At 45.8% G+C, this 22,237-nt stretch overlaps 1 protein-coding gene across 1 annotated transcript; it reads right to left on the reverse strand.

Moving 5' to 3' along the window:
* Positions 1 to 20,093: 20,093 nt before the first annotated feature.
* Positions 20,094 to 20,810, reverse strand: LOC123496895 (uncharacterized). The gene has a single exon (XM_045232304.1). The coding sequence runs from the start codon at positions 20,808 to 20,810 to the stop codon at positions 20,094 to 20,096; it is 717 nt and encodes a 238-aa protein (XP_045088239.1).
* Positions 20,811 to 22,237: the final 1,427 nt, after the last annotated feature.

Genomic DNA, 22,237 nt, shown 5'->3' on the forward strand with positions numbered 1-22,237 from the left:
TGGTGCACGCCGAGAAGCAAAATTGGAAAGCGGTAGGTGACACAAAGCTTCAAAATATAGCCGCTTTACAGATCAACGGACTACTACCATTTCTACTTTCGGGAGGTCCACGCTCATAAAGTTTTTGACTGGCTTTGGAGGTCTAAATGTACTATGAAGTTGAAAGTCTTTGCATGGCTTCTCCTCCACGACAGGCTGAACACCCGGAATATGCTGAAAAGACGCCACTACAACATCGGTGATGACCATAACTGTCTGCTGTGTGGGCGCAACATCGAGGAAACAGTGGAGCACATGATTTTCACGTGCTCGTTTAGTAAGCGATGCTGGCAAGCCCTGGGCATCAACTGGGAACCTTTTGGGGACAGGGTGCAAGCTATTGAAGACCAACAAACAAACCACCCCACGCCCATGCTGTTTGAAAAATTTGTTGTGGCGTCGTGGAGCATTTGGAAGGAATGAAACAACAAACACTTCAGATCAATAGATCCTTCCTTCGATCGTGGCTTGATAGATTCAAGAAAGACTTTGAACTTCTACAGCATAGGGTCAAAGAGGCAAATAGGCCTCTAGTTCTGGATTTTGTAAACTCTTTGCACTAGATCCCCCTCTTTTTCTAGTTCTTCTGGGTGGGACCCAAAGTGGTCTGCCCTCTCCCCTCCCCCCCATGATGTAAATACTCACCTTGTACAGATCCTATTCTTCAATATAACTACACAGTAGGAGCCTTTCCTACTATTTCTGGTCAAAAAAAAGAAGAGTCGCCTCCCTGCAAAAAAGAAGAAGAAGAGGAGTCGCCTCTCTTGTAGACTTCAGAAAGTGGAAGCGAAACCAAAACACTTATGGGAAGATGAAACTGAAACAATGATGTCATCAATGGGCAGATGAATGCAGTCGGTTTCATTTTCTACTAGTGTAAAAGGTTCTGGGCTTCTTTCTTACATGACAAAAAGAAGGCAACACACGAAATAACTAAAGTGAAACCACAATTAATACTAATGGAGCAATGAAATCAAAACATTAATAACATCAATGGGAGATGGATGGGACATTCACAACCATTCAGTTTCGTTTTCCAATAGCGCAAAAATATTTCAGCTTCTTTCTTATCATGTATGAACATGCCACATGGGCCTATGGGGTTTATCGAGGAATTATTGGATATAACGGGACATTCACATTTGTGTCCCTAACTCGAACCCACTACTAAAATTTACCCGTAACTTTTTGATGTGCTCAAATTTGCCCCTAAAAAGCATTTTAGGTTGCAAGAAGGCCCTTCCATCTGGTCAAAACTTTGAAAATTCATAAAAAATTCATATGAACTCAAAAGAACGCAAAATAAGATATCAAAATGTTCATAAAAACATCACTTGTATACACATGTCATTTACGTCCATGAAAAAAGCACTCTATAGCTTTTTAGGGTTTATAACATTAATAAACTATTTAGGGTGAATGCAAATAAATGCACGTGTAGGTGGTGAACATAAATGACATGCGCATATAGGCGATATTATTATGAACATTTTGATATCTCATTTGCATTGTTCTGAGTTCATATGAATTTTTTATGAATTTTTAAAGTTTTGGTCAAACAACTTTGACCAGTTGGAAGGGCATTCTCGTGACCTAAAATGCTTTTAGGGGCAAATTTGAGCACATCAAAAAGTTAGGGGTAAATCTGGTAGTGGACGCAAATTAGGGGAAAATTAGGGGCATAAATGTAAATGTCTCTACAACAAATGGGCCAAATCCCAATAATTTCAGCAATCCCCTACTAGATCCCAGAGGCACGTGGAGCTTGTCTATGGTTCCAAACAATTTTTATATACCGGTGTTTTGGTGGAGACTGTTAAGTTGAATTTCCACCTAGAACTCCACGCTACACTCATACACAACTTGAATTGTGGACTACGCCTTGAAGTGCATGTTTTGTGCAAACAAGTTTCAGGTAGAAGTCTTGACCAATACTTCTGGCGTGTAGGAGCATATACGTCAGACTCCGAGGCCTCTTCATGAGTTTATTAGAGAGCACCCAACTCTCACAGACCGCGACGTCTAACTCATATAGATGTGTTCTTTCTAGATGTTCTGTAGGACAACACCTTTGCCTACCTAAGCCACTTAGAACTTATTAAGATAAATATCAGCTTGCCATATAGATTAGGATAGAATTGTAACATATGAAGTGGATATTTATAAAATAAATATTCTCCTCTCAGTTATCAATAGCTTGGCTCGCCAATTCTACTTCACGAGATCTCCGATCAAATAAAATGGGTTACCACCATGAGCAACTTATGTAGTGGATCGCAATCCCATCTCGTTTGATGCATTGTCTATCACATTCCATGGTAAACCCTTTGTGAAGGGATCTACCGTATTCTTCGGCGTGTTTATATAGTCCAATGTTGTAACTCAGGAGTTTCTCAAAAATATGATAGATTCAAACCTCCTTTTCACATGTCTTGATGACTTCTTATTATCCTTAGAACTGTTTACCTTGATGATCACGGTTTGATTATCATAGTTCATTAGGATAGATGTGCTACTTCTTGAGTTTGAGTTGGTTTTCCCCTTGAAGAGGAAAGGGTGATGCAGCAAAGTAGAGATAAGTATTTCCCTCAGTTAAGAACCAAGGTATCAATCCAGTAGGAGGAACACACAAGTCTCCAATAATTGCACCTGCACAAACAAACAAATACTTGCACCCAACGCGATAAAGGGGTTGTCAATCCCTTCACGGTTACTTGCAAGGATGAGATCTGATAGTGATAGGTATAAAAGATAAGTAGAAGGGCTAAATAAAATAAAAGTAAATAAATTGCAGCAAGGTATTTTTGTGTTTTTGATTTTGTAGATATGAAAATAATATGATAAAAGATAGACCCGGGGGCCATAGTTTTCACTAGAGGCTTCTCTCTTGAAACAAAGCATACGGTGGGTAAACAAATTACTATTGGGCAATTGATAGAAAAGCGCATAGTTATGACGATATCTAAGGCAATGATCATGTATATAGGCATCACGTCCGAGACAAGTAGACCGACTCATGCCTGCATCTACTACAGTTACTCCACACATCGACCGCTATCCAACATGCATCTAGTGTATTAAGTTAACAAGAGCGGAGTAACGCCTTAAGCAAGATGACATGATGTAGAGGGATAGATCCAATCAATATGAACAAACCCCATATTTTTACCCTTAATGGCAACAATACCGTGTCATGTCCCTTTCTGTCACTGGGATTGAGCACCGCAAGATTAAACCCATTACAAAGGACCTCTCCCATTGCAAGAAAAATCAATCTAGTTGGCCAAACCAAATCAATAGATCGGAGAGAAATACAAAGCATCTTAATCATGCATTAAAGTGTTCTGAGAAGACTCAAATAATATTCATAGATAATCTGATCATAAACCCACAATTCATCGGATCTCAACAAATGCACCACAAAATAAGATTTCATCGAATAGATCTCCAAGAACATTAAGAAGAACATTGTATTGAAGATCGAAGAGAGAGAGAAGAAGCCATCTAGCTACTAGCTATGGACCCGTAGGTCTGTGGTAAACTACTCACACATCATCGGTAGGGCGGCAAGGTTGATGTAGAAGCCCTTTGTGATCGAATCCCCCTCCGACAGAGTACCGGGAAAGGTCCCCAGATGCGATCTCACGAAGACAGAAACTTGCGGCGGCGGAAAAGTATTTTTCATGTGCCCTCTGGTCTTTGGGAAATATTTGGATATTTATAGAAGAAAGATTAGGGTTGGAAGTGCCACGGGGGCCCACAAGCTTGGGGGTGCCCCCCTGAGGCGCGCCCCCTGAGCTTGTGGCCATCTCGTGGCTCTTCTAGCCTCCTCCCGTAGCTTCCAGGGTGTCTTGTGGTCCAAGAAAATCGTCAAAAAAATTCGTTCCATTTGGTATTGATTTTCTGTAAAGACAAAAAAAGGAAAAATAGCAACTGGCACTGGGCACTAGGTTAATAAGTTAGTCCCAAAAAATGATATAAAATAGCATAATAATGCATATAAAACATCCAAGATTGATAATATAATAGTATAGAAAAATAAAAAATTATAGATACGTTGGAGACGTATCAAGATGCTATTGGTTTTTCAACCACCGGCAAATCCATCAAAAGTTCATGACGTCACTCTACTTCAACTGCTGATGTGTCTAATGCCACGAGTTCTGCTTCCATTGTTAACCTCGTTAAGATGCTATGCTTGCAAGACTTCAAGGAAACAAGAGCACCACCAAGTGTAAATAGATAACCACTTGTGGCTTTAGCTCATCAGGATCAGATATCCAATTTGCATCAGTATAACCCTCAAATACTCTTGGATACCCGGTATAGTGAAGTCCAAACTCGCAGTACCTTTCGGATAGTGCATTATCCTCTGAGAGCATGCGAATGAACATCTCCAGGGTTTGAAATAAACTAGCTTAGTTTACTCACAGCAAACGAGATGTCAGGCCTCGTAGCGCTAGCTAAATACATAAGTGAGATAATGATTTGAGAATATCTCAATTGATCCTATGTTTCTCCTTCATTCTTCTGAGTCAACACACAGATCATAAGGTGTTGGAGAAGGTTTGTAATTTGAATATCCAAAGTGATCCAGAACCTTCTCCACATAGTGAGACTACAACAAAGTGAACCCGCTATCATGATCTCTCAAAAGCTTGATGTTCAAGATAATATCAGCTACTCCAAGATCTTTCACCTCAAAGCTATGATTTAGAAAATCTTTCACTTCCTCAATGACCTTGATATTTGTTCCAAATATAAGTATGTTGTCAACCTACAAATACAATATGACGCACTAACCTAACCAGGGCGATAGTACACACACTTGTCGCCTTTGCATGCAACCAAGCCCGTAGATGTCAAAGTTCTTTCGAACTTTGTGTGCCATTACATAGGTGCTTATTTTAAGCCATACAAAAATTTCAAAAACTTAGTCACTTTTCCTTCATTACCATCTACTACAAAACCATCATGATGTTCCATGTAAATTTCTCCTCCAACTCTTCATTTAGGAAAATTGTCTTAACGCCCATTTGATGAACGAGATTGTGTGAGGTAGACAATCAGAGTATTACTCGAATGGTGGTAAATCTAGCTAGAAGCACATAAGTATCAAAGAAATCTTCACCTTCTTTTCAGGTATATAACCCTTGGCTACAAGTCGCGCCTTGTACTTTTCAATTGTACCATCAGGTCTAAGCTTTTTCTTAAACACACACTTACATCCTACAGGTTTACACACATAAGGAAGATCAGTGACCTCCCATGTATCGTTAGTCATGATAGAATCCATCTTGCTACGGACAAATTCTTTCTAGTAGTGAGCATCAGGAGATGCATAAGCTTTTAAAATAGAAGTGGGAGTATCATTCACGAGGTACACAATGAAATCTACACCAAATGACTTTGTGGTCCTTTGTCTCTTGCCCCTTCTAGGAGCTTCATTATCATCCTCCACATGAATCTTAGTGTATTTCTGCTCAGAATGTTCCAATGGAACAAAAGGTTCAAAAGTTCCGACCTCTCACTAGATGAGGTAGGCATATCTTTTATAGGAAAATATCCCCAGAGAAAGTCGCATCATTCAATTCCATGATTGTATATCTAAACATTCATGATAGGTACATCAGATTTCACCACTAGAAATCTATAACCAATGTTGTGGAAAGCAAAACTAGGAAAACACAATCAACTGTTTTGGTCCAAGCTTACGCTTCTTGGTAATTGGCACGTTGAATTTCGCCAAAGAACCCTAAATTCATAAGTAAGAGAGTTTAAGCCTTTTCCTTAACCGACTTCTCAACTGGGGTGATCTCTTTTTTCGTCGTGGGAACTATGTTTGGGACATGACTTGCAGTCATCAAAGTCTCACCCCACCATGACTTGGAAACTCTCATTGTGTCTAACATGGCATTAGCTAAATTAGTTAGAGTGTGGTTCTTTCATTCTGCAACCCCATTTGACGAGGGTGAATAGGTAAGCATCCTCTCATGTATTATACCATATTCCTCACAAAATAAATTAAACTCGTCGGAAAAATACTCTCCACCATGATCCCACCTAAGCCTCTTGATCTTTCAATTGAGTTGATTCTCTACTTCAGCTCTATAGATTGTAAAGTAGTGCAAAGCTTCATCTTTTGTTTTCAACAGATATATCATGCAATCTCTAGTAGAATCATCGATCAGAGTCATGAATGATCTTTTTTCACCTTTTTCAACATAGCAATCATCTCACAAAGATCTGAATGTATGAGTTCTAGTGGTGCCAAATTTCTCGCTTCAGGTGTCGTATGAGACTTGCGAGGTTGCTTTGCTTGCACACACACATACATACTTTTGGCACTTAGAACCTTTGATAATTGTGAATTTCGAGATTAAACTCAAATTTTCTAGCTACGTCATGAAACCAAAGTTAATACGACAAAGTCGTGAATGCCAAACATTATTCGGTTTCACTTCAAACATGATTAATAACTTTAGTGCAAAAGTCTGACAAAGTGAAAGAACATGCGGTGCCCCCATGTTTGGTTTTGGTAATTGATGACAATCTCTATGGACTAATGGTTGCCTTGAGTTATATTTGAAGGATTTGTCCATATGCATTTCTTGAAGTTCATGTGTTGGTTTCAAGGAGTTTATGTGGTGACCAAGGTGTTATTAAGGAATTATCCAAAGATTGGTCATGTGAGAGTTGAGCTTATTGCAAGCATGTCTTGGAGAAGAAGATTGTGTGATCATTCATGTATATCTTCAAGACATCATCCAAATGAAGAGAGTTGAAAAGATTCAAGGTTGATCAAGACTAAGTCAAGAGTGAATCAACTTGATCAACTCACAAAGCGTAGAAGATGTACCGAGAGGGATCAAGCGATCCCATGGTGTGGTAAGCATTGTCAATTACGCTTTGTGTACTAACCCATGATCTTCGTGAGAGTTCTTTGTGAGGTTAGGTTGCGGTGTGCAAGTTCAAGTGAAGCATCATGAAGAGATCAAATGCTTGAAGCTTGCCGTCCATTGTGGTGACAATGGACTTGTGAAGATGTGTGGAAGAGTGGCTCACCCATAGTGGAGTATGGGGGAGCAATCAACTAGTCTTCATCGAGCCAACACAACCAAGAAAGGTGGTCCAACTTGAGGGAGTCAAGATCGTCATCATCTAGCTCAAGTGGACCATGTGCAAGGCAAAGGTTTGCCCTTGATAGGTTTTCTATTTTACCGGTCTCATGATGGTAGTTGGGAGACCGGGTTATAGGATCGATTGCCGTACTATCAAGGGGGGCTCTCGATGAGTAGCTTGATCGTATCATTCGTAGAGAGCTCAAACCATTGCATCCTTGCATCATCTTTATTGGTTCTTGTTTGGTTCTTCTCTTTGTGAGTTTTCGAGCTTATGGTCATCTTGATGACAAGCTCGAGTTCATCGAAAACGGAGTTCACTCGCATCTTCTATGATGTTTTCGATGTTGGAGGTTATGCCGGTTCTTCTCGGTTGGAGGTTTCACTCCTCTATTTGTTGGCATACCTCCCCTGCCTCTTCTCGGTTGGAGGTTTCACTCCTCTATTCGCTGTTTTGATGCTACTCGTCTTCCTCTATCCAACAAGCTTGAGTTTGCTCAATTCGGAGCTCATATGCAGAAGTTATGGCAGTTTTGGTTTCCTAGCGGTAGTACCGCGGGCCGGAGCGGTAGTACCGCTTGGGTGCTACAAGCGGTAGTACCGCTCCTGAGCGGTAGTACCGCTGGTAGCCCCCAGCCGTAGTACCGCTGCGGTCTCATGCTAGTACCGCCTCGATTCGAGGGGTCTTTTTCGTGTCGGGTTCTACGGTACTAGCCGCGGCAGTGGGGGCCGTAGTACCGCTCGTTTGCGGTAGTACCGCTCTGGGCCCAGCGGCAGTACCGCGAGGGGGAGCAGTAGTACCGCTTATAGGGGCAAGCGGTAGTACCGCTGGCCAAGCGGTAGTACCGCTCTCTGCGGGGCTGACGTGGGGGTAACGGTTGGATTGTTCCCCCCACTATATAAGGAGGTCTTCTTCCCCAATGAACCTCACCCGTTGAGCTCATGTTCTTCCCCCATTGTTGACCTTCTTCGAGCTTGCTAACTCTCAATCTCTCCATGGATTCTTGCTAGTTTTTGAGGGAAAAGAGAGAGGAGATCTAGATCCACATTTCCACCAATCACTTTCTCCTCTATGTGAGGGGAACCCCTTGGATCTAGATCTTGGAGTTCTTGGTGTTCTCCTTCTTGTTCTTCCTCTCTTTTTCCTCCCTAGCATTAGTTGCTTCGGTGGGATTTGAGAGAGAAGGACTTGGGTACTCCGTGTGCCCTTGCCATTGCATTTGGTGCATCGGTTTGAGTTCTCCACGGTGATACGTGGAAGTTACAAGTTGAGAAGCTTATTACTCTTGGGTGCTTGGTGCCCTGGAGCTTGTTCCTCTTGGGTGCTTGGGCGCCCTAGACGGTTGGTGGTGTTCGGAGCTCAATCATTGTGGTGTAAAGCTCCGGGCAAGCGTCGGGGTCTCCAATTAGGTTGTGGAGATCGCCCCGAGCAATTTGACGGGTACCGGTGACCGCCCCCAAGGGTTGCCAAAGTGTACGGGTTCGGTGACCGCCCCCAAGGGTTGCCATTTGTACGGGTTCGGTGACCGCCCTCAAGGGTCCCTTAGTGGAATCACGGCATCTTGCATTGTGCGAGGGCGTGAGGAGATTACGGTGGCCCTAGTGGCTTCTTGGGGAGCATTGTGCCTCCACACCGCTCCAAACGGAGATTAGCATCCGCAAGGGTGTGAACTTCGGGATACATCGTCGTCTCCGCGTGCCTCGGTTATCTCTTACCCGAAACCTTTACTTATGCACTTTACTTTGTGATAGCCATTTTGTTTCTTGTCATATATCTTGCTATCACTTAGTTGTTTATCTTGCTTAGCATTAGTTGTTGGTGCACATAGGTGAGCCTAGTTGTTGTAGGTTTTGTGCTTGTCAAATTAACCGCTAGGTTTATTCCGCATTTGTTCAAGCCTAAACCGTAATTATTTTAAAGCGCCTATTCACCCCCCTCTAGGCGACATCCACGATCTTTCACAAAGATAGGCAGAACAAGCCTCTGCATTAAGAGGCCTTTGCAACAAATTTTCCACACTTAGAAACTACAACCTTATTGAACTCAAATACCAATTTATAGCTATCTCAACACAAACGAGAGCTGCAGACAAGATTTTTATTTCCCGAAGTAAACTTCAGATCGAACGTACCAACACCATGAACAGAAGCATGTGACCCATTTCCCATTAGCACGGGTGTAGTACTTGCGACCTGGTAAGAATAAAACATGTTGATATTAGAACCCACATGTATATTGGCACCAGTGTCAATCCACCAATTAGGAGAATGACATACTGAAAGAACAGTAGGAAATTTACCACACCCGACATCTGTCATCTCAACATCGCCAATAACAACATTAGCGATCTTGTCATTGTTCTCATTCTGACGCATGTCCCAGCGGTCCTTGCAAGATGATACCCAATGATCTTTTGCACCGCATACATGGCATTTTCCTTTCTTCTTATAGGTATCCTTCTTCTTCGTGAAGTTGGTAGATTGTGAGACTTTATTATTGCCCTCAAAATTTCCTTTGTCCGCATAGTTATTCTTGTCCTTGAATTTGTCACGTTGGAAATTCTTCTTCTGCACTAAGTTGGCACGAGAGCTCCCCTCATGGAAACGAGCACGTGTGTGTGTGTGTGTGTGTGTGTGTGTGGTATGTGTGTGTGTGTGTCCCTCACCTTCTCTTCCACATTAGGAGTAATCAGATTGACGACAGTAAACTCTTGTTTCTTGTGCTTCCGAGAGGTAGCAAAATTCCTCCACGGAGGAGGAAACTTGTCCATGATGCCTCTGATAATGAATTTTTCTAGTAACACACAATTGAAATGCTCGAGTCACTTAGTGAGCGACTGAATCTTATGAGCCTCCTCAACCACGGAGTGGTCATCATACATCTTGTAGTCATGATATTGCTCCATGACATACAACTCACTCCCTGCATCCAAGACCCCAAACTTGGCCTCAAGCGCATCCCACATATTCTTACCAACCCTGATGGACATGAAGGGATCGACAATCCTGTAGTCAAGAACACTCAAAATAGCACCTCGGAATAGGGTGTCTATAGCTTGGAAAGCTTGCTCCTATTCAACAGTAAGTTCTCCCTTTGGCTTGCCCTTAGAGGCGTGAAAATAGTTCATGGTTGTAATACAAGGAACTTCCGTTGCATGCTACCTATTAAAATTCACACTCTCAAACATAGCAGACTTTAGGTCCCAGTAAATGCAATTGGTCAAAGTTGCCTACACATGTCAAGTTTTTTGATTGTTGAATATCTCAAGAATTTTCCATTAAGTTTAATCCAAAAAAATAGTGGATAAAACATGAATAACATAATAGAGATGATAACCAAAACAGCAATAGATTGTTGAAGCTAGTCATGCAATCGAGATCATAAGAAACAAGTATCATATTCCTATGGATTTCTACTAGCAGTAACCCAAACGCTAACCATAATAGAGAGGATAAGATGACATACGAAGCAATGAAAGAGGATGAAGTTGTGCCACTCGTCATGTCACCGAGGAGGCGGTCGACGTCAGTGAAGTAGTCTTCATTGGGGAACTCATCGTCGGGGATGTCGTTGTCCGTAGCCACGATAAAAAGGATCCAGCTGTCGCGCAACAGTGCTCCTGAAAAGAGGCAGAGCTTTGGAGGCCTAGTGTCTCACTCCCCGATGCATATGTCGAGAAGAGAGATGGGAAATTTGTAGGCGGAGCAAAGGTTAGAACTAAAAGGCAGTTCCTTCGAGAGATACTAAGCGGCTTCTCTCTACAGAAGAGTGATACCTCCTTTTATTGATCCGGTATTGGAACAGAAAAGAGTATCCCACACCTATTTCCTGAGAGGTGACCCTGGTTATCAAACCCACGAGAGGAAGATTCCCTTGAAGCGATGGTCTCTAGCAACCTTTTGTTAAAGTGTCAAATCTAGCTTTTGACCGGATCATCAAGCAAATAGAGATTAAAAAACTTATAATAAAAAGAGGTATGGGTATGAGGTATTAATGCTTACAACCTTGTGTTTGCGTTGGGATCAATAGGATATTAATTTGTGCGCTGGAAATCACCCATCGAGATGTGCTTGTTAGGATCGAAGTGGGGGATGTGTTCAAATAACATCTTGACTGACATGAGTCCTGCATCAAGAATCAGTTGTCCTACCGTAGGCCCTATCCATCGCGCGGGGTTGCCTTGATAATTAAGATAATGAAATCAGACAAGTGCTTTGGACGCTTAATGACTACACCTCATTTATCCCCAAGGATATGATCCTTGTTACCCTATTGAACCTTGCTGTCACTGATGTTCGGTATAACACTTCACGGTCTCCTTGCACCTAGCCTCACCGGTGCTCGATCTCCATGATCCTGGGTACCAGCAAGGATGAAGATCATGGACAAGACAAAAGACATCTTCACTGAACAATTTTATTTCACACATACGGGGTGTTATGTCAAAGTCTTCCATTGATCCTCTCAACAAATACCTCGGGTTGCAAGGCTCATGCCTCCACCCATACCTTACCGAACTACTCACTCATGGAGATCAGATCGCGAGAAGAAAACATTGAAGAACACATCTTGAGATAGATTGATTACAAATATGTCTTATAATGGATGCCTTGAGTGATGCATGATTACAAGTGCGAACCAGATGAGAGAGCACTATGGTCGTGGTGATGGCCATGGAGATGGAAATGGTGGCGGCTAGGGTTTGTAGATGAAGATGATGATGAAGAGGTTCTGTCTTCTGTGCTCGTCGTTCTGTTGACATTTCGATGTGGTCCCTTTAATAAAAGTTATGCAGGTGGACGAACTGCCTCAAAATCCATGCCAAACGGGCGCTCATGCGGGTGCGTGCGCCCGTATGTGTAAGTGCATCAAGTGCCCCTTAGTGATTTTGGTGTATTAAAGACTTATAGGTTAAGGGACTAATGTGTTTGTGAGTGTACACGGGTCTAATAAGTCTATGAGGAGTTTGATATTTCCGAAGAAAGTCGACCCCTAAAAATGAATGTCTTCAGTTGAAGACTTTGGTTTTCTTGAAGACTTTGAAAATGAGGAAATTAGTGTGACCTTGAAGATATTGATATTGATGCGAGGACTATGAAGCGTGAAGACTTTTGTTTTCGTAGTTTCGTTTTCCTTTCTTGAATCATAGAAAACACCGTATTGTTAAAGGGGGTCGAGGTAATACTAAGGAAAAATTTCCAAGTGATGCTCATGTCAAAGCCTACATGTACCCACTCCTTCGAGTGAAGCCTTTGTAAATCTCTTGCAGTTTAGTCAATTTCTTCAGTGACAGAGACGAAAATCTTCTGGTCTTTGAGGAATTTGTTCTGATTGAGGAGTTAGGAATTCGCCAGTGCGAATTGCCTACAGTGAGGAACATGATAGCCCTCAGGAATTTGAGAGCTCAAATTTCCGACCGTTGCTGTGCTACGCGCCAGCTGTCCCAAATATCTTATCCACCTAACAGTCCTATCATTAGGGGCATTTATGTCTTATCATGCCGGGCTGCTCCCCGGCTATAATTAGCCGCCTCCTCAACCACTAGCTGGTTGGCTGCTTCGAGAGAAACTGACACTTGTCATTTAGAGCATCCCATCCTTCGAGGACTTTGAGAGAAAATCATCAGTGAGGAAAAACCCAAAACCCCAACAACTAAAACCCAAAGTGATTGAGCATCACTGAAGAGATTGTTCTTGTGTGGAACCGACGCTTGTTACCTTTGAAGACTGTGCATCTTCCAGGCGGTTAGGCGTCAAGGTTTAGAGCATCCAAGAGGAATTTTGGATTGCCGGGTGACCTAGTCTGTGAAGGTTTGAAAGCCACCTTGAAGACTTACCACAAGTGATTGGGCGAGGTCGGTGTGACCTTAGCTCAAGGAGAATACAGTAAGGACTGTGTGTCCTTTGGTGTAAATACCAAGCCGCTCCAACAAGACGTACAACTGTCACAACTGTTGGAACTGGTCTACCAAATCACTGCCTTCACTGAGCTACTAGTTCTATTTCCTCAATCCTTTCATTTCCTCGCTTATGTGTTGATGAAACTGATCATTACTATTTGTAGAGTTTGACTGAAGACTTTCTCAATTTCCACAATCCTATTTCTTCAGTCATCTTGTCTTCTGCCTGCTTATCCTGTTTACACGCTACCTGTGCTCTGTGTATGTTTCATTTCATCATGATGGCTATGCTACTGTCTTGTTATGCATGCACCTGAGTACTTATTCCGCTGCTTGTATTTCGTCACTTAGCAAATTCCTCAAGTAGTAATTCCTCAGTGACGAATTTGTAAAAATCGCCTATTCACCCCCCTCTAGTCGATATAACGCACTTTCAGTATGGAACACCGTCTTTTGCTCTATCTTCGCATAGACGCTTCCTGTTGATCCTTTCTTCCTCCATTTTTCTCCCATTCCATTCCCACACGTGATTTCTTTCCTTTTTATCCCATTTCCTATGGAAACACATCAAAGCAAGGATTTGTGAAATCCTTTGCATTCATTAGTCATTAGTAGCAATATCGGAGAGAATATCTCTTTTTAAATGAAATATATCGTTTTAAACAAAGGTGAAATGAGTGTATAAATATCAGTCATCAAAGAGGAGCGACCTCTCTTATAGACTCCTGCAAGTGGAAGCGAAACCAAAACACTAATGGGAAGATGAAACTAAAACAATAATGTCATCAATGGGGAGATGCATGCATTCTGTTTCATTTTCTACCAGTGTAAAAGCTTCCGGGCTTCTTGTTTACATGACAAAAAGAAGGTAACACACGAAATAAAGGAAGTGAAACCACAATAGTAATGGAGCAACGAAAATGAAACATTAATAACATCAATGGGACATTCACAACCTTACGGTTCCATTTTCCGCTAGCACAATATTTCAGTTTTTTTTCTTGTCATGCATGAACGTGCCACATGGGCCTACAGGATTTTCCTAGGAATTATTGGATATGAAAAATGGGCTAAAGCTCAACAATTACAACAATCTCGAATCACATCGAGCCATTTGATGGCATGCGAGACAACTTTCCAATCTCTCCCCGTGACAGTTGTCCATCCCAACCTATTCGCATAATGGTTTTTGTTGTGTTCGAGGCTTTGCAATTGTCGTCACGCGCGTGCATAATACACGCGAGACACTAAGGACAGAAGATGTCCCTTTTCTGATTCGTTGTGTGGGCACAAAGTGTGGATCACACCAACGGAAAAACGTAAAGCACGCTCAATCTACCCAGGTTCAGGCCGCATGGTTGCGTAATACCCTACTCCTGCTTTTTGTTTTTATTTATATGTTGGACTACGAGCTACAAAACCTTTCCCGGGAAGGGAAAATGCTGCTTTGAAGCTACTAGGTGTAACCTACCAAATGTCCAACCCTTTTTACAATAGCTTGGCCCTCCTTTTATAGTACAAGGGGCAACACAGTAGCTACGAAGTCTATACCTAACTCTGACAAATTAGGTGAGTGCATTGAATGCTTGGTTATGTGTCACTATCTTTTGGCCTTCGAGAATGGGCGCACATCTTGCCATCGCTGCTTAGGGTTTTTACCTAGTGTTAGTATGACACGCACTGACACAGGTGTCCACCATTCAGTAAGCGACGGGGTGAATCACCCTATGCACCGTTGTAGCTCCTCTGGCATGCCTGCATACCCACCATGCGTCACAAAAGGTTTGCCTGAGCAGAACTAGTGTGCCACATGTTGGGTGCGGTGGCTTGTTGTCCCACTTGCCGGATGCGAGCCAAAGGTAAAGCGTTGCCGGGTGTCGTAGTTGTTCCCAGGTGCTAGATCTTGGCCTTGGGTTGTTGTTGGGATGTTTGAGCAACGTTCATCTACATACTTTGAGGCTCAAGTGCTAAGGTGTATCAGATCTAGACAAAGATTTGTGTACCTCCTCAGCTTTGCATTCCTTCTGGATGTTGTAGTCAGCGAAGGTCTTCACAAAGATCTGCATGCTACCACAGAGTCGTGGTAGTAAGTTTGTTGCCAATGTGATCCTCTAGTTGTTCGCCCCACCAAGGGGGGTGGGTACCATGGCCCGTGTGCGCTCTGTTGATCTGTGAACCCATTAGTCACGGTACCGACAGCGACACTAGCCATGTTGCGCTCTGTTGAACTGTTCTCTATGGTTCATGGAAAAAAACATTTCCATTGCAATGTGGTTTATGTTTCGACCTGCTACTACCCCCATCCTTTGCAACATGGGCCATGTTTCCCATGTTGCAATCCCAAGCTGAACTCGCACACACGCGTCACGCGCCTCATGATGCCCCCATCCTTTGTAACATTGAAGATGCTGCAATCCCAAGCTGAGCTCCCACACGGACATGTGTTACATGCCTTGAGATGCCCACGTCCTTTGCAACATAGCCCGTGTTGCAATCATAACACGGTCCATGTTGCACGACTGAGCTCCCACATGGACATGCATCACGCGCGTGAGGCGGACGAGAGCGTGAAAATAAAACCAGTCGGTTCAGTGCTAGCCTTTTCCAAATAGGAATATGGTGCGGGTGCTCCATGACAGGCTAAATACTTGCATGGCTATGACCCAACATCAGATACCTTCTTTTTTCTGCAAGGACGTTATAATATGGTTCCATGGTGGTACTAGTTAAATATATTTTCCTATGAGGTTAGTTAAATTTGACTTAACATCAAACTAGCATGTCTCAGATTTTTGAAAAGGATGAATTACCTTCACTCATAGTGTAAAGCACGTGCTTCGCTGCATGCATTACTAGATATTTTTTAGAGCTTTGAGTAAGTCTATTTCAAAGTATTTATATATTAAAATATTCATCATTCCTTTAAGTATAGAGTTGTAAAGTTGAAATGTTGTCTACCATGCAAAAGAATTAGAATTTTTAAATTTTCCTAGTATTTGTTTTAATTTTTTTCCTTCATCGTGGGTGCAGATGAGTCTGGGCACCGAATCGCCGCTCTCTTTATTTGCATGCTTTTTATATACCAAAGTTCCAAAACCATAATACTTCATTCACAACAATTAACAAGGCAGCCTCTTAAAAATATATCATAGTTGTAGGGTCTCATCCTGCTTGTGCCGACACCAGACCCTCCTCATCTCCTCCCATGTGAGATGGTGCTTCATTGGCTCTTCCTTCTCTCTTCCCACATTGTCTCGCATCCTCTCCCTCTCCTGCCGTCACGGAGCCTCCCATGGCCTCCTCCCCCTCTCCTTCCACACCGGCGCATTTCCATCCTAAAAGATGAGGCGCCTCACACACCGCGTCATGGCGTCTCATCAGAGGTGTTGTGTACGCGCGCATGACATACACAGAGAGAGAGAGAGAGAGAGGAGGGAGAAATAACAATAACATGTCAGGAAGGTACACATATGTGCGCGTGCACATACGAGGAAGATAGCGTGTGTTGTTTTTATGAAATCCAAATGTGAGTGTGAGTGCACAAACTTTTTTGAACCTACAGGTAGTTTAGTATCCGTATTTGTGCCTCTAGTACATATGGTTTTAAATTTAGAATATATGACCAGTCTTTGGTTAGTGTTGAATATATTGTGCATGTATATTGTGTCGTAGGCCCAACTCCTAGTTTTCCTATATAATTGAGATTGTGGCTCCATCTTGTACATTATATATTCAATGCATTGAGAGTTGCACGGCCCAAACCTAAGTCTCTACATGGTATCACTTTACCCTACGATCCTACCCTAGCCGCTGCCGCCGCGCCTTCCCCTGCGCCGCCGCCACACCCCGCCGCCGCTCCTCCCAGCCGCCGCTGCTTCGTGTCGCCGCCGCCTTCCACACCGCTTCCACCCCTCCTAACCCTAGCCTCCGCCGCTGCCTTCCTCCTACCTCCTTGCTGCTGCCGCCGCTACCTTCCCCACCCTCTCCCTTCCCCGTCGCTACCTCCCTCCCTTCCCACCGCCGCCGCCCTTCCTCCCACCGACCCGCCGCGCTGCCATGGCTTCTCCGGGATCCTCGATCTCCTCCAGCAGCAACCCATTCGCCGGTCTGGACGCCACCCTCGTTCGCGATCTCAACATCTTCGACCGTGTTCCGGTGGTCCTTGATCAGTCCACCGCCTCCTACTCCGTCTGGAAGAGGTAGTTCTCTTTGGTGTTCCGTGAGTACCTGCTGCACGGTCACGTTGATGGCACCGTGGAATCTCGTCTCATGGTGAACGACGAGGACTGGATGATCCTCGACGCCACCATCATCCGCTGGTTCTACCTCACCATCTCCAAGGACCTCTTCCACATGGTGGTGTGTGATGAGGACGATGCCCACGCCGTCTAGACCAAGCTCAACAGCCTCTTCACCGACAACAAACTTCAGCGCAAGGTCCTCCTTCACGGCGAGTTTTACGGGTGCCAGCAGCTTGATTCATCCATCGATGATTTTTGCATGCGCCTCAAAAAGCTCGCCGATGAGCTCCTTGATCTTGGCGAGAAGGTCGGCGACGAGCTCCTCATCAGCACCCTCACCGCCGGTCTCAACGTAGACTTTGGGAACGCCGCCTCCAACCTTACCCTCATCCCGGAGCCGACCTTTGCAAAGGTGGTGGCGTATCTCAAGCTTGAGGAGCGACGGATGAAGATGGCGCGGACCCGGGCCACTCACACCGCCGTCACCTGCCTCAGCCATGCCCCGCGCCGGCCCTCCCGCCCCTGCCCGCCTTCCCACAGGAGTCGGCTCCCTTCCCGCCGCAGCAGCCGGCCCCGACAGCCAACAGGGGTCGCCGCGGGGGGTAGGCGCGGTGGGCACAAGGGGCAGCCGCCCCACGGCGCTCGGGGCAGAGCCGCCTGTCCACCATAGCAGCAGCTCCAGCCGGCCCCGTAGTACGCCGGACAGAACCCATGGACCGGCGTCATGCATGCCTACTCCATGCCGGTTCCTCGTGCTCCTGCTCCTGGCATCCTCGGCGCGCGGCCACCCTCGTATCAGGCATTTTACACCGCGCCACAGCCCTACGGGCCTCTCTCCTACGGACAGCTGCCACAGCTGGGAGGGCTGCTATTGCTGCCCCTGACGGCCCCGTCACAGCCGTCGGTCCCCGCGCTTCCCCACGCGCCTTGGAACTCGGCCCTGCTGGCGGCTCTGCACTCCACTCCCACCCCGTTCACCTACACCGGCGGCGGCGATGAGTATATGGACACCGGAGCTACAGCTCACATGGCCGCTCATCCCGGTAACCTCCACACCTCCTATCTCGTCCACACTTCTACTCGTATCACCGTCGTGACGGTTCCTCCCTTCCCATTACTCACATAGGACATGCATCTTTTCCTTCTACATCTACTCCACTGTCATTATCTAACATTTTAGTTTCCCCTGATCTTATTAAAAATCTTGTTTCCGTTCGTTCTTTTAGATGTGAAAATCCTGTTACCGTTGAGTTTGACGAGTTTGGTTTCTCTGTCAAGGACGCTCGTACCCGGATGGTGCTCCACCAATGTGATAGCCCCGACGAACTCTACCTAGTCCACTCCAGCACCACCTCCACCTCCGCCGCTCCTATCACCCTCGCCACCAGTGTGGATCTTTGGCACGCTTGCTTGGATCATCCCAACCCCGCCACCCTTCGTCATATACTTCGGAGTTTTTCATTCACGTGTGATAAGAATGATGATCACTCTTGTCATGCTTGTCGTCTCGGCAAGCACACTCGGCTTCCTTTTAGGGCTTCCTCTCATATTGCATCATACCCGTTTGAGTTAATCCACACTAATGTATGGACCTCTCCAGCTGCAAGTAATACGGGCTATCTTTACTATCTTGTTATCCTTGACGATTTTTCGCATTATGTGTGGACCTTCCCGTTGCGGCGCAAGTCTGATGCTATATCTACTCTTGCTGCCTTTTACTCCTATGTTTTCACGCAGTTTGAGCGTTCCATTCTCGCATTGCAGACAGACAATGGGAAGGAGTTCGACAACCTGGCTGTTCGCACTCTTCTTAGCACACATGGAACGACATTTCGTCTCACTTGCCCTTATATTTCACAACAGAACGGTCGCGATGAACACGTTCTTCACACTCTTAACATCTGCGTTCGTACGCTTCTCTTCCATGCCAATGTGCCTCCGCGCTTCTGGCCTGATGCACTTGCCACTGCATCACTCCTTCTTCACATTTGCCCCTGTCGCACCCGCGGGAACTTTGCACCTCATCATTTTCTCTTCGGTGCACCTCCCTCTTATGATGAGCTTCGCATTTTCGGCTGTCTTTGCTATCCTAGCATCGCCGCCACCACGCCTCATAAGCTTGCACCTCGCTCAGCTGCCCGCATCTTTCTTGGCTACCCACCTAACACCAAAGGCTACGGCTGCTATGATCCTGTCTCGCACCGGGTGTTCACCTCACGACATGTTTACTATGATGAGATGGTGTTTCCATTTCAGCAGGTACCCACCGCCATCACCTCGCCGCCGGACACCGGCGGCACCTTGGCGCCATCATCTGGTGGACGGCCTTGATCGGTCCTCGGACCGTCCCCCCGGCTTTGGCGCTCCTCGCGCCGTGGGTTGAGTTGTGGCCTCTGACTCCGGCCGCGCCCCCTCGACGCCCCGTGGTTCGGGCTCTAGGGAGGACGCCGACTTGGCACCCTCGGAGTCCCCCGAGCCCTCTTTCCCGGCTACGCCGGGCGCTCCCGCGTCGCCCACCCCCTCCTCGGCCCCGGGCGCCGTCTCAGGCGGGGAAGCCCCCTCGGCCTCTGGCGCGACCGGGGCCTCAGTCACCTCGCCGTCCTCCATCGAGGCCGGCTCGCCACCGACACCCGCCGTGGTCCAGGAGTTGCCGTCTCGCCCTCTCACACGGGCCAGGACCGGCCTCCACTTTCTGAGTCTGCGGTCCTCAAGCGACGAGTATCTCCTCGCTGCCTCCACCGCCGAGCCGTCACCGATTCCAGCATCCGCACGGCAACCCTCCGTGATCCTCACTAGCTTGCTGTGATGCAGGAAGAGTTCGATGCTCTGCAGCAGAACCGCACTTGGACATTGGTTCCCCCCCCCGCGCCAACGTCATCAGCCGCAAGTGGGTCTTTCGTCACAAGACCCGCTCGGATGGCACTCTCAAGCTTTATAAGGCTTGTTGGGTGGTCCGTGGTTTTTGGTAGCATGCTGGAGTTAACTTCACCGAGACGTTTGCACTGGTTGTCAAACTGAGCACGATCCGCACTGTTCTTCAGCTGGCGGTCTCTCGCAGCTGGCCAGTTCATCAGATGGACGTCGTTTCCAACGCCTTTCTTCATGGTCACCTTGCGGAGCAGGTTTACTGTGAGCAACCCACTGGTTTCGTCGACACCACGCATCCTGGCCATGTGTGCTTGCTGTCTCCGTCTCTCTACGGCCTCAAGCAAGCACCTCGCACCTGATACCAGCGTATCGCCGGTTCTCTTCAGACACTGGGCTTTTGTGTCACTCGCTCGGATGCCTCGTTGTTCATCTATCACCATGGCAACACGACTGCTTACCTGCTGCTCTATGTCGACGACATCATCGTAACGGCCTCCTCCACAGCCCTTCTTCAGCAGATTACTCTCTGGCTGCGTGATGAGTTCGCCATCAAGCATTTGGGTGCTCTCCGTTACTTCCTTGGCATTGAGGTCGCTCAGCGACCCAACAGCTTCTTTCTTCATCAGCAGAAGTATGCGCATGAGCTACTTGAGCATGCCGGTATGCTTAACTGTCATCCAGTCGCTACTCCTGTTGACACAAAGGACAAGGTCTCTGCTCTTGAGGGCTCACCCGAGTCGGACGCTCCATTCTATCTGTCTATTGTTGGTGCTCTCCAATATCTGACGCTCACCTGACCAGACTTGCAGTACGCTGTTCAGCAGGTGTGTCTCCATATGCACGCCCCTCGGGACTCTCATTGGACGCTCGTGAAATGGATTCCCCGCTATATCCGTGGCACGATGTCCCTCGGACTCACCCTCACGGCCTACTCTGATGCTGATTGGGCTGGCTGCCCGACACACGTCGCTCCACTTTTGGCTACTGTGTCTACCTCGGTCCCTCCCTCGTCTCGTGGTCGTCCAAGCGACAACCCATAGTATCGCGCTCTAGCACGGAGGCCGCGTGCACATGGCTTCGACAGCTACTTCAGGAGTTGCATCACGACATCTCACAGGCCACCGTTATCTACTGTGACAACGTCTCCACGGTGTATCTTTCCGCCAACCCCGTTCATCATCGCCGGAAGAAGCACATCGAGCTGGACATCCACTTTGTGCGCGAATAGGTAGCCCTTGGACGCATTCGGGTTCTTCATGTTCCGACCGCACAACAGTTCGCCGATGTGATGACTAAGGGACTGCCTACTTCCACCTTCGAGGAGTTTCGTTCCAGCCTCTGTGTCTCTCACGACGCTTCGACTGCGGGGGGTGTTGAATATATTGTGCATGTATATTGTGTCATAGGTCCACCTCCTAGTTTTCCTGTATAGTTGAGGTTGTGGCCTCATCTTGTACATTATATATACGTGCCTAGTGCACCCAATCAATGCATTGAGAGTTGCATGGCCTAAACCTAAGTCTCTACAGTTAGAAACACTCATCTCAGGCATACTTCCCCATTTTTAAATATTTCTTAAAGTCAAATATTTCTATGTATGACCAAGTTTATAAAGAGAACAACATTTACAATAGCAAATAAATGAAAAATGAAAACATATTTCATAATAGATCTAATGATACTGGTACTGATTTTTTTTCTATATAAACTAGGTCAAACATGAAAAAGTTTGACTTCAGAAAAAACAACTTGGGCACAATATATTTTGGAAAGGAGGGACTGACATGCCATATGTGAAAAACACGTATGTGTTTACCTGTTATCTCATTTTTCTTTCTTTAGTCCAACTATTAGTTTGGCTTTCTGTTCAACTAAAGACTTCCCTTCATCAAACCTTTGTCAAGATTTGGGCACAAGTCACGGTGCGTGTTGACTAAAGACTTGGACCGGGGTCAAGGCGTGCGTTGAGTGTTGACTATAGACTTGAACTGTAGTCATGGTCGGTTGTAGATTTGGAATGCAGGATGGATCGCCACGTCCTGATGTCTCTTGCCAGTTGAGCTAGCTA

The sequence above is a fragment of the Aegilops tauschii genome, chromosome 1 (genome assembly GCF_002575655.3).
Source record: "Aegilops tauschii subsp. strangulata cultivar AL8/78 chromosome 1, Aet v6.0, whole genome shotgun sequence".
NCBI classification, from domain to species: Eukaryota; Viridiplantae; Streptophyta; class Magnoliopsida; order Poales; family Poaceae; genus Aegilops; species Aegilops tauschii.

Bases quoted from the DNA above. Each gene is read 5' to 3' on its own strand.
- LOC123496895 (XM_045232304.1), bottom strand. From the start codon at position 20,810: ATGCGCATACTTCTGCTGATGAAGAAAGAAGCTGTTGGGTCGCTGAGC.